This window comes from Myotis brandtii, unplaced genomic scaffold, assembly GCF_000412655.1.
Source record: "Myotis brandtii unplaced genomic scaffold, ASM41265v1 scaffold131, whole genome shotgun sequence".
NCBI classification, from domain to species: Eukaryota; Metazoa; Chordata; class Mammalia; order Chiroptera; family Vespertilionidae; genus Myotis; species Myotis brandtii.
In genome coordinates this window covers 5,577,101-5,589,404 of record NW_005354632.1, presented here as the reverse complement: position 1 = coordinate 5,589,404, position 12,304 = coordinate 5,577,101, and the positions used below count along the sequence as shown (strand labels likewise).

The 12,304-nt window shown below is 48.6% G+C and overlaps 1 protein-coding gene across 1 annotated transcript in view; it reads right to left on the bottom strand.

Moving 5' to 3' along the window:
* Positions 1 to 12,304, bottom strand: part of VAV3 (vav 3 guanine nucleotide exchange factor) — a 166,563-nt gene that overhangs the window by 153,892 nt on the left and 367 nt on the right. The window contains exon 2 of the mRNA XM_005860122.2: positions 12,085 to 12,297. Coding sequence (XP_005860184.1) covers positions 12,085 to 12,297 — 213 coding nt within the window. The remainder of the gene's footprint in view (positions 1 to 12,084; positions 12,298 to 12,304) is intronic.

Here is a 12,304-nt window from a genome sequence, read left to right as displayed (position 1 = left end):
GGATCCGGCCCGTTTGGAATGAATAAAACTAAAAAAAAAAAAACCGTACCCTTTTTTTTAATGATGTTTACTTTGAATTTATATTAGTTCACACAAACACTCCATCCATGCTTTTGTTCCGGCCCTCCGGTCCAGTTTAAGAACCCATTGTGGCCCTCGAGTCAAAAAGTTTGCCCACCCCTGGTCTATCCCCACCCAGGAATACAGCTTAAGGTGAGGATGGTCGCATTACCATTTTTAAAAATACTAGAGGCCTGGTGCACGAATTTGTGCACAGGTGGGGTCTGGCCCCCAAGTGGAACTCCCAGTCGAGGGGACAATTTGCATATTAGCCTTTTATTCTATAGGATATGTTTGTATTGATTTCAGAGAGGAAGGAAGGAGGGAGAGATCGAAACCTCAATGATGAGAGAGAATCACTGATCGGCTGCCGCCTGCACACCCCACACTGGGGATGGAGAATTGAACCGTGATCTCCTGGTTCATAGGCTAATGCTCAACCACTGAGCCACACCAGCCAGGACAACTGCATTACCTTTTATTTGCAGGTATTGAAACACCAATTTTTTATTAAGAAAATCTACAACTCTTCACCTGAAGCAAACACAAAATATTACTGAATGTAAATTGTCATTGAAAAAGGAAATTTTTTTTCAATCTACAACTTTTCGGTAAGTGGTCACAGTTCAATGATCCAATGGGCAGAACTGACAGTCAACAAATCCAGAGCAGACATCACTCATGTTCAGTGTGGAGGACGCTCAGCCGGAGAACGAGTCTTGCCTCTGTCCCCGGGGCTGTGTGGAGCTCAGCCCAGTCCAGGGCCCGGCAGAGGCCCACCCACCCGCAGAGAGGGAGCTTTCTCCGTCTGCTCAGAGTGGGTCCATGGAGGTGGGTCCTGGGATGGATGTTCTATTAAAATCTTAGGTAAATTACAAAATCACATGAGGTTAGTCCCTCCAGGGCCTTCCTTTGGCCTGAACTGAAATGAACTGAATGTGGTGAAGCCAATGTTTCATTCCCTACCGTGGCCTCATTCTCATGATTTAAAGGAAGAACCGTACACAAGATCCTTAAATCTTTGTGGCTTTGCAGTCTGAAGTCCTGGCCTGCAGCTTTGGCTAAAGAAGCCAATGTTTCATTCCCTACCGTGGCCTCATTCTCACGATTTAAAGGAAGAACCGTCCACAAGATCCTTAAATCTTTGTGACTTCGCAGTCTGAAGTCCTGGCCTGCAGCTTTGGCTAAAACACAGTCAGAGCAGCAAATGCTATTCCTCCGCAAATGACTAAAAAGGGCCAACCCCTCCCTCAGCCTCACCTACAACACCCGTCCAAGCTGAACCCACAAACCCCCAATTATCAGCACCTCTGCCCACCCACGAAGCCCAGCCAGGACCGGCGCATCCTGCACTTGCTCAGGCCTAGACAACAGCACAAACAACTGTGCCTGGCGAAGCCACTTGCCTGTGGGCTAGGCCGCAGATGCTTCACAGCCCCTCAAGGTCAAAGTAATAAACGCTCCCCTTTCCTACTGCTCGAGAAGCCCAATGAGCAATAGGTACAATACATACAGGAATCAAATGAAAGTGGGAACTTCTTACTGGTAAAAGCTAACATATACTAGAAAATGTCGCTTAGAGGACGCAGGCTCTCCTCTCCTTCACTCCAGCAAAACAAGTAAACAAACAAACCATCGGCTGTGAATCTCCTCCGTGAAGACAGAACCCACTCTGCAGGCCTCCCTTATGGATGAGACCAGACAGCCGCCATTCGCCATTCGCTGGGCTAGTAGGTAGGTCCGAGAGAAGACGGGAGGAGGCTGAGTCACCTCCAGGACTTTCACTTAGAAGTTCCTCCACAGGGAAGCACGGAGAAGTGTGAGGAGCTCAGCCTCCACCGCCCACTGCTCTTCCAGCCCGAGTCCCGCGTTACGACTCAGGGCCTTGCCAGAGCTTTGGACGTGGTGTTTCAATAAATGCTGGCGGAATGAGTGAGGGAGGGCAAGAAGGGACTCCACTTCTGGGTGAGCACAATGCAGTTTTGAACTTGAAGTTAACTGCACGAGACAAAGGAGCTGGCCCCGCTGGGAAATGCACAGGGTTTGGTTTTGTTTGTTTTTTGTTGTTTTGGGGTTTTGTTTGTTTTGTTTTTTGCTTTCTGATCCCCAAGAGAGATTTTGGGTCTTGAAGGGAATACTGAGTCCATTGGAGTCCCAGAGAGGACCAGGTGTCATGAAAACTTTGAGAAGCTGGATGCGACACACCAGCAGTACTGCTTCTGGTTTGTGGTCTCCGGAGGCCCCTGGTGCGCCTGAGCGAGCATCCACCAAGAAACCAGAAGCTCGAGTCACCTCTGTCAGTTCCCAGGAGGGCCCAGGCCGCCTGTCCCCTCTGCAGCCAGCTCGCAGCATCTGCTCTTTTTCTTTTCTTGTGATGTTATCATTCAACTAGCGCAACTTTCACTTAATCATGCACGCAATGCCGACAGGGAGAATGAAGCTAGAATGATTCTGTTGCTTATTGATAATCCAGAGTGTAGACTCAGCGGACCTTCAAACAGAAGAAAGCATCTGTTGGCTAAGAGAGTCAGTAAGCTCAGGGCACAGTCAGCCACTCAAGAAAGGCTTGGCTTCAGATTCTTCCTGACGGCAGAGAACGTTCACTTGCCCATCGAACATCGTTGATTCAGGAGAATATAGCAACTGGTCCTCAGTGAGGGGGGAGCGGGAACTGAGGTCCCTGGAGCTCAGAATGAGCATGAAAGACGTGTGTCCCCCCAGAGACACAGGTAAGGAGAGAGTGTGACACGGCTGCTGTTAATATTAGTTTTGTCTCTGTAGATTCTAAAATGCGGAGCTGGACAGCGGTTCTGAGAGTTAAATGCTTATTCAAGGGAACAGGCCATCCTCCGAGCCCCCAGGCCACCCACCAAAGACACTGCTTCAGCATCTTCACTGCCAAATGCAAATGGTACGGCCATATCCCAGGGCCCGGTTATTAAGAAAATGTCATCACTGCTCAGAATGGCTGCCTGGTTGGGGACATCGCTGAGGTCTGAAGGTCTGTGCACATTCTTCATCTCACACACACTCTCCCCACCCCGTCCGTGTTCTTCCTCAAACCTTCTTCCTCTCCAGTAACCACTCCTGCCTCTGTCCTCTTCCTGGTTTCATCGGGCTCACTCAGCTGCCTGCACTTGTGCACCAGCCTTGTAGCATCCACTGACTGACTTTCTTTCTGTGTTCTTGCAAAAGCCAGACTCCAAGGTCAAGCCTGGTACCCGCGCGCGCGCGCGCGCGCACACACACACACACACACACACACACACACACCCCGTTTTGACATTAAAATACCTTTAGCCACAGTGCGCACGCGCGCGCACCCACCCCATTTTATGACATTAGTGTCATACCTTCCATATAGAAAATTAACAATGCATCCAAAAAAGCATCTCCCACCTATCAAACACCCGCCAAGCTCATTCTCTCCAACTCAAATCTCCCTGCCCAGCTCCGTTTACAAAGACGGGTCGGAGGTAAAATCCATGCCATGTAGACTAAGGCAACACGGGATCCACCCTTGAATCCTCAGCATCCATTATGACACCTAATACTTAGACGACAAATGGATGATTTGCTGAATCAATCACATCAGCACCGACTCCCATGAAGACAGAACCACACAGAAAGCACAGCAGCTAGGAAATTACTAGAAAGCAAATCGTCCACCAACTAGATAATCGGACCAGATAATAAGTGAATCGGGTTTTGTTATTTCAGATGTGTCTATTTTAAAAACAGCAAATTTCAGTGCAAAATAATGCAGTGTCATTGTCCGGGTGCTGAGCAGGTCTTGCTTTTCCAAGCCTCTTCCCAGCCATTTGCTCAGGCCGTTCACCATCCATCCATCCACTGAGCTCATTTCAGATGTGTCTATTTTAAAAACAGCAAATTTCAGGGCAAAATAATGCAGTGTCACTGTCCGGGTGCTGAGCAGGTCTTGCTTTTTCCAAGCCTCTTCCCAGCCATTTGCTCATGCCATTCACCATCCATCCATCCACTGAGCTTGGTGGCAGGAACGAGGAACCTCGCAGGATTTGGAATTAGGACAACTGGACTCAAGTCCTGTCCTCAGCACGTCCTGTCTGTATGACCTTGAGAATCGTCCTTCGGCCGGGTGCGCATCTCAATTTCCTCCTCTGTACAGGGGCGATAAGATCTTGTTTTTCCTGCCTCTTGGACGGGTGAGGATCCAGGAAGTGGGGGAGGAGGAAGAAATTAAAATCCTGTGTAATTTCTACTATGCCGCAGGCATCTTACAAGTATTGTCTCATTCTCCCTACAGTGCTGCTGAGGTTTGACTATTTCTCGCCTGTTATGTGAGGATACTGAGACTCCACAAGTAAAAATGGGACCCCAATGTGTGTGCCTTGTCCCAAAGCTCTCTGCGTGGAACCACAGGCCTCCCGGGTGAGAACTAAACACGTGTAAAAAAAAAATGAGCTGCTCTTTAGCACGTGGCTGTACGTGTCAGTATTTGCTGGTACAGCTGTGAGTATGGAAGGCGGAGACAAAGAGAAGCAGGTATCGGCTGAGTCACTCAGAGGCAGAGCTGGGACCAGAGCTTAGTCTCCTGACCTCTGGTGCCTTTTGGTGAAATCTGCCCCACGCTGCCCGCACTGCGGGGAAGGGCTCCTGCCATTCACGGGCACAGGGGCGGGATGCATGTCTGTTAGAGCAGCTGTTTCAGATCTATTTTAAGACAAGCACTTTGAAAATCATGGGAGGTGGGTATCGAGTGTTTCATTAAATATTCCATATTAATTGACCCGTTAGAGAACTCCCATGTGAGCGACATGTGCTGCCGACTTCCTGTTAAGCAAGCAGCTCGAAAGCTGACTACACTTCTTGCATCACAGATTTTGAAAGCACACTCTGATAGCAGCACACGGTACAATTCTAAATAACGTTCCAGAAAAGTCCAAAGTAGCTACTCTTTTGCTGCTCAATGTTCTTTCACTAAATGCTCAAGACTGTGGGACTATGGAGAGGCAGGAGGTAAACTTGTGACGGGTCTTAACACCATGCAGGGTTTGTGCTGACGGGGGAAAAAGGGATATAATAATACAGCAGGTCCTCAAATACCACTGATGAGATGCCTTGGAAACTCGGCTCATTTATATCAATTAGCCTACGGTAAAACTGGCTTCCTTGTATGTCATTTCACTTAAGGTCCCAGAACCGACCAACAGCATTAAGTGAGGACCTACTGTATCCTAAACAGCCAGCTAATGATACCTACGACCCAGCAATCCCTCTTCTGGGTACTTACTCGAAAAATCTGAAGACATTATTCACAAAGGCATGTACCTCTGTGTTCATCGTAGCATTATTCTCAGTGGTCAAGCCATGGAAGCACCGAAGTGACAGATGGCTGGATAAAGAAGAGAGGTGCATATACACTGTGGAATACTACTCGGCCCTAAGAAAAGATGAAATGCTGCCATTTGCGACAACATGGATGGATCCTGAGAGCATCATGCTACATGAAATAAGTCAGACGGAAAAAAGACAAGCACCATATGATGTCACTCATATGTGGGATATAAAACTGAAAGCAACAGATGAAGCAACAAAAACAAAGAGAAAACTTAGACAGGAACAGAATGGTGATTAGCAGAGGGAAATGGGTCGGGGAGGGAGGAGGAGAAGAGGGTCAGAATGTGGTGACAGAAGGAGACTAGTCTGTGAGTGGTGAGAACACACTGCAATGTGCAGATGAATGTGTAGAATTGTACACTTGAAACGTATATAGTCCTATGAACCAATGGCGCCCCAATAAATTTAATAAAATGTTTAAAATATGTAAATAAACAATAGCTTGTAACAAGTGTCTGTGGATTTACAAGAATGGTTATAATACAGAAAAGAAAAATGACCACTGTCTGAAGGATCTCATTTAAAACACCGGTGTCCCTGCTGCCCAGGAAAACGCAGGCACTCCCGACCCAGCTCAGGAGAGCACTCACCATGTGCTCAAGGTCCGCTGTCACGGTGCGATTTACAATAACCATGCACCGGAAGCAACCACGTGCCCATCAATGACGAGTGGATAAAAAAGCTGGGGTGCATATACCCAATGCAGTATTAGTCAGCCATAAAAAAAAATAATGAAAACTTACAGTTTGCAGTAACAGGAATGGACCTGGAGGGTATTAGCTAAGTGAAATGTCAGACAGAGTAAGACAAATGCCATATGATTTCACTCATCTGTGGAATCTAAAGAGCAAAATAAGCGAACAAAATAGAAACAGGCTCATGGCCCTGGCTGGTGTGGCTAGTGGTTAGACTAATTCCCCGTCAAGGGCACGAACCTGAGTTGCAGGTTCGGGGTGCATGCGGGAGGCAACCAGTGGATGTGTCTCTCGCACGTCATTGTTTCTCTCTCTCCTCTTGTCCCTCCCTCCCTTCCACTCTCTCTGAAAAGCAATGGAGAAAATATCCTCTCGCGAGAATTAACAAACAAACAAAAACAGACTCATAGATCCAGAGATCAGATTGACGGTTGCCAGAGGGGATGGGGGATGAAGAACTGGGTGTAAAAGGTGAAGGGGTGCAGAAGTCCAGAGTGGTAGGCACAAAGCAGTCACGGTATAAAGGGAACAGAGCCAATGATATTGTAATAACTATGTTTGGTGCCAGGTGGGTGCTGGAATTATCAGGGGGATTATTTTATAGCATATGATTGTCTAACCACTATGTTCTCCACCTGAAACTAATACAAAATAATATTGAATGTAAATTGTAATTGAAAAATAAAATTTTAAATGAAGACAAAGAAGAGGCCAGCTGTCAGGGACATAGTATTAAAAGGCCAAAGAGGACCAGCTGCCCTCATTTTTCCTTCCCTCTCATTAACTCTCCTGAGTTTTTCTATCCGATTTTATTTCCTGTAACCATCACATGCATGTCACAGGTCTACCTCCCACTTTACAAGGAATAGCATGATGTATATAAAATCACCCAGTTGGTACATTTAATACCCTGAACCAAAACTATGACCCAATATCCAACTAGCAAGGAGGTGCTGTTTTCGACAGCCACAAAACCAACCAGAACATTCTCCAAGGGAACACGGCAAGAGCGCCACACAGTGAAAAAAGAGAACGTCGTTGCGGTTCACATGCAGAGGGGCCAGTGCCCTGCTGATGGGAAACACTGCCCTTCGGATGTTGTGATGCTAATCTGGGCTCCGCCGAGAACTGCGTGTTAGTACAAGTCACCACCTCCTCTTGGCCCGGGAGAGGATCTAACGCATGGGGATCAATAACAAAGCCTGTCTCACCGTGTGTGACGATTCGCTCAGGCGCGGTGGGTGTGAATGCACAACCTCGTTTGTTTCTGCAGGAGCCGTAGTCATAACTATATACAAATAGTTAACCTGTATTGCAAATTTCTATGTGTGGGCCACAGGCTGATTCATGCCCTGTCCTCAAAGCACTCTGGGAGGTGGGTTCTTTTATTGTGCCTATTTCTGAGACGGGTTCGGTCACTCACCTGACGGTAAGCAGTGTAGTAAGGCCACTTAGTGAACAGGTGGTTTTTGTTTTTAATGACCTTGTACATTTGAAAAGGCGGTACACAGAGTCTTCATTTGCAATCCACTATCAATGGACTGGTGCATGCCTGCTTACGTATGGGCGCTATGGATGAGTCCCTGTGGAAGTGCCTACAGATGCATATACACAAGGGCGCCTAGGGCAGCCTCAGGCCGGTCACAGCCTGGAAGGGAGACAGATGAGGAAAATATTGCCAAATAGGGCGGGAAATGCTGGGTTCCACCCATGAGCCCCAGACAAAGCAGCACGTGACCAGCCACGCCTCAGGGAGAAGTTGGGACGCCCTCACTGCAAGGGTGACCCTTGAACCAAATCTTCAACCAGCAGAATGAGAAGGGGCATCTCAAGCAGAGAAAAAGGCATGTGCAATGGTTCAGAGCCTTTTAACAGCGCAGAGAGCCACCAAAAGGTCAGGCACAGAGTGGAGCAGAGCTTCGAGGATAAACCGGTCCAGACCAGGGGCCCTTGCATGCTTGCGAAGGGTCTGAACTCCATCCCGTGATCCATAGGCATCCATTATCCATTAAACAGCTATAAGAAGGTTGACTCTGACACCTGCCCCGGGAGTTCTGGTAACCCCTAGGAGTTACTCTCCATCACACCCAAGGCTCGGCTAGTCTGTGGCTCTACCTTGGAAACATTTCCTGATTCAAGCGAGGGGACTATGGACATAATTGCATGCACATGGGCAGATCCAGGGGCGATCTGAAGATGCAGGAAGCACAGGGAGGGAGGGAGGGAGGAGCTCTGATCATTCACCCACAGAACAGGAGAGAAAGCATCGTCTGTGGGCGCAGGCACGGGAAGGTGGGAGCCCTCCTCTGTCTGCAAGGTCACCAGTGAGCAGAAATACAGTTCTCTAACTTTTTTTAAGCAGTAACAGCATCAAAACCCAACTCCAGCTTGAAGGGAGGCTTGGGGACAATAGTAGTGTATTCTGTTAGAAATGCTACATCACCAACCCTTGGTCCTCAGAATAAAAGATTATATGAAAAAAAAAGCATAATCAATGGAAATCGAATGTTGAGAGGAAACGATCTTCAGAAGAACAGCATATGAGGGAAGGGAAGTTTTAGGAACACAGTAGGTTTATTTCCCCTGTATTTTCTTATCTATATACACATGTCTTTTTCCCACATACACACACATGTAGACATGATAAAATCTGTCTCAACCTAAAAGAGCTCTTTTAATAGGTACAAAGTACGAATTCTATGTGACAAGAAAATAATGCTTTCTCGATCCCTCTTCCCCTACTGGCCATGACCCCGTTTTTCTGCTCTATTTACAGCAAAGTTCCTCCCGGGGAGAGGTCTATGCTTGCGTCTCCATCCTCTCCTCCCGGCTCTCTTCTCCAATTGGGTGTCTGACCATCACTCACCAAATCTGTCTGTCAAGGTCACCAAAGAACTTTATTTTGCTTAATGCAATACTCCATCCTCAATTCGTTTTACTCACTCCATCGGCAGCATTTGACAGGTCTGGTCACTCCTTCCTCAAACACTTCACTCACTTGGATTCCTGGAACCACATTTTACCGGTTTCCTCCTATCTCCTGCCCTCTCCATCTCCACTCCTTTCCAGGTTCTCGTCTCTCTAACCTTGACACATGGGCATGTCCCACAGCTCAAGCCAAACATCAATAAACTAAAATTTCAGCCCTGGCTCAACCTGGCTGGTTTGGCTCAGTGGATAGACCATCAGCCTGCAGACTGAAGGGTCCCAGGTTCGATTCCGGTCAAGGGCATGTGCACGGGTTGTAGGCTCAAGCCCCAGGAGGGGGCATGCAGGAGGCAGCAGATCAATGATTCTCTCTCATCACTGATGTTTCTCTCTCTCTCCATTCCTCTCTGAAATCAATAAAAAATGTATTTTAAAAAATAAATTAAAAATCAACTAAAATTTCATTTGTCAACATCTGCTCATAGCAGTCTCAAATACCACAAACCTAGAAAGTGAGAGCTTCCAGCTATTTCCTGGCTTAGAAGATCGTGGGCTCTGTATCCATTTCAAATTAATACCTTCAGTGGAACCTCAATCAGGTGGACAGAATGGCTCTTAGACAGGGCAAAAGGCACAAGTACTAGTATTGACATCTCTAAATTCAGAAGGGTAAGTCTGCTGGGACGCACGTCAGGGTTTCTAGGTTATTCACTATTGAGTATGAATAGAGCCGATGCAGTAAGAACCTTATGACAGAAGCATCTAGAACCTTTACCAAGAAAGATATATGAGTAGCTAAAGGCAAAGATATTTGGAGATGTCATCCTTCAAAAAAAATCTGTAAGCTTTGCAAGTGTTTTAAAATTTATGTTATAATCCATGACAATAGCAGGGGGAAAATGTGTCAAATAATTTTGCTAATAGTGAATATCAATTAAGTTACACAGTATGTGCTGGACACCTGCAGGCGTGTTAAATACGTCAGCTTGCTGAATGAAGTCTCATTTGAGGATTTAATGACAACGTGTATAATACCAACTCGCCTGTCCAGCACTCAGCTGTTTAGAAACCTTCTCTCTCTGAAATGAGGCCAAGAACCAAGAAGAAAACTGACCACCATATTCAGATGCCAGCCTTCCAGGGTTCACTTTTGGGAGAGGCCCTCGCCCATAAGACACTAGAGAGGAAACTGCACTGAAGTTGGAACCAGGAAGTTCAGGGTCAGACTGAAGAACCAAAAAGCACAACCGCCTAAGGAGGGCCATTGGGCTGTTTGGCTCATTACAACCTGGTGGCTTATCTGATAGCACAGTAATGATTCCTTTAGGGCTCGGATCCTGCTGTGCTCACTGTGGTACCCCCCTTCTCCCCCGTAGGGATCAAATTTTGTAGAGCATCGTAAGTGCTCAGTTTTCATTAGGGATGCTTATAATGACGGTCCTTCGTTCTCAAAAGGATTCAATTATATCTAATATGTGCTACAAAGAGAACAGCAAAAACACATTTGAAAAGATTTCCTATGACTGTTGACATTGGAACAAGGGATAGAACGTTAAAGAGAGAGAGAGATCCGCAGCTGTCCAGAAAAACTGATTATAGAGAACAGCTTAGAGAACAGCCCCCGAGGGTTCCAGGACACCGGAGTTTCAGGAAATGCACTCAGCGCTGCTCTTCCTGCTGGTGGGCCGTGCATCCTGACCTGCTCTGCCTCTGAGGCTGGAGGCCAGGGGAGAGGGGGCATCCGTGGGCTCCCAGTGTAATGGAGATGTCTGCTGACCCCCAGGACAGAACAGCCAGAACTGGGGCAGCTCAAAAGGGGTCCAAGGAGTCAGCAATCACCACCCAGGACTATGGGAGAGTCGAAAACAACTGACCTCACTTCTAAAAGCATATGGCTCTCACTGTCCTTTCTTGGGGGGTGCTAGCCAGCAGGTTGAAGGCAAGGGAGCCGCAGTGGAGGTGCTGGGGGACCCTGATAAGACATTGCCATCCGGAAGAAGGGATGACTACATAATTAGCAAAGTCTATAAAGTCACTTGGTGGTAAAAGGCACTGCTCTGGTTGCTAGGCAGCCGAGGTTCCCTATCATTCAGGATGTGTCGCGGAGGGCCTCTTTCCCCTCCTTTTAAGTTGAAAGTGGATTTCTTACACTGTGAAAAGAGAAAATGGGTGTGCCGAGTCGAGTTCACCAACTTTCTGTGCAAACACTTTCTGCCGGGACCCAGAAGGCACTGTCCCACTGAGCTGGGGCTTCCGAGTTGACTGTAGGGTGCACCCCCCAGAGGCGCCTGCAGCGGCGGGAGCCAAGCCTGCACCGCAGCAGCAGAGCGAGCGGCCCTGAGCGAGGGAAAGCGGAATCTCGAGCAAAACTTCTCGCTTCCTGTCGCTGCCTGCCGAGAGAGGCTGGCCTCCTTCCTTCTCACATGGCTCAACCAGAACTGTAAACAGAGCCGCTCGCTCCAGCCGGCCCCACGCTCGGGGGCTCTCGGGGCGCCTCCCTGCGGTGCCCCCTTCGCCTCCCTTCGCCCAGGGTCATCCCGGTACAGATAACGGTCGGAACGCCCTCCACTTCCTCGAGTCCTCATTGAAGTCATGGTTCCTCTTTCAAGAAAACATGGGGACGAGACGCAAGCCAGAGACTTGCACTAAAGGCAGCCTCAGCCCATCACCTCGGTACATCCCACCCCTTCGCTATTATACAGGGCTGGCTCGAGTCCTTTTGTTGCACACGCGCGCGCGCACCAAAGTAGGTGAGGGGGCCCCTCCGGTAGTATTGTTTCCCGCCGCACAGAACGCCTTTCCGAAACCCTCCTACCACCTCCGGACGCTGGGCTTTAGCGTTCAGCTAAAGAGCCAAACCTTCCCCGGCCGAGGTCTGAAAAGCCGAGGTGGTCCCCCAAGCAGGAGGCTGGGAGGGAGGCAAGCCGGGCGCACCTAGAGGTTTGCATCCACACAAAGACATTAGCCGGGTGATTAATGGGAGCAGCGGGCCGGGGACCGAGGCGCCCGCCGGCCTCCTCACCTGGGACATCTGCGGCCTCAGGTTGATCTCCTTCAGGTTGATGGAGCGCGCCCGGAGGTTGTTGAGCAGCTGGCAGAGGAGGACTCCATCGCGCAGGGTCTGCGCCAGGTCGAACACCTGCGCCGAGTCCCAGGTCACCCGGTGGTTGGCGGGCAGCACCTTGCAGTGGATGAGCCATTGGGCGCACTGCCTCCACGGCTCTGCCCGACGGGGCTAGGGG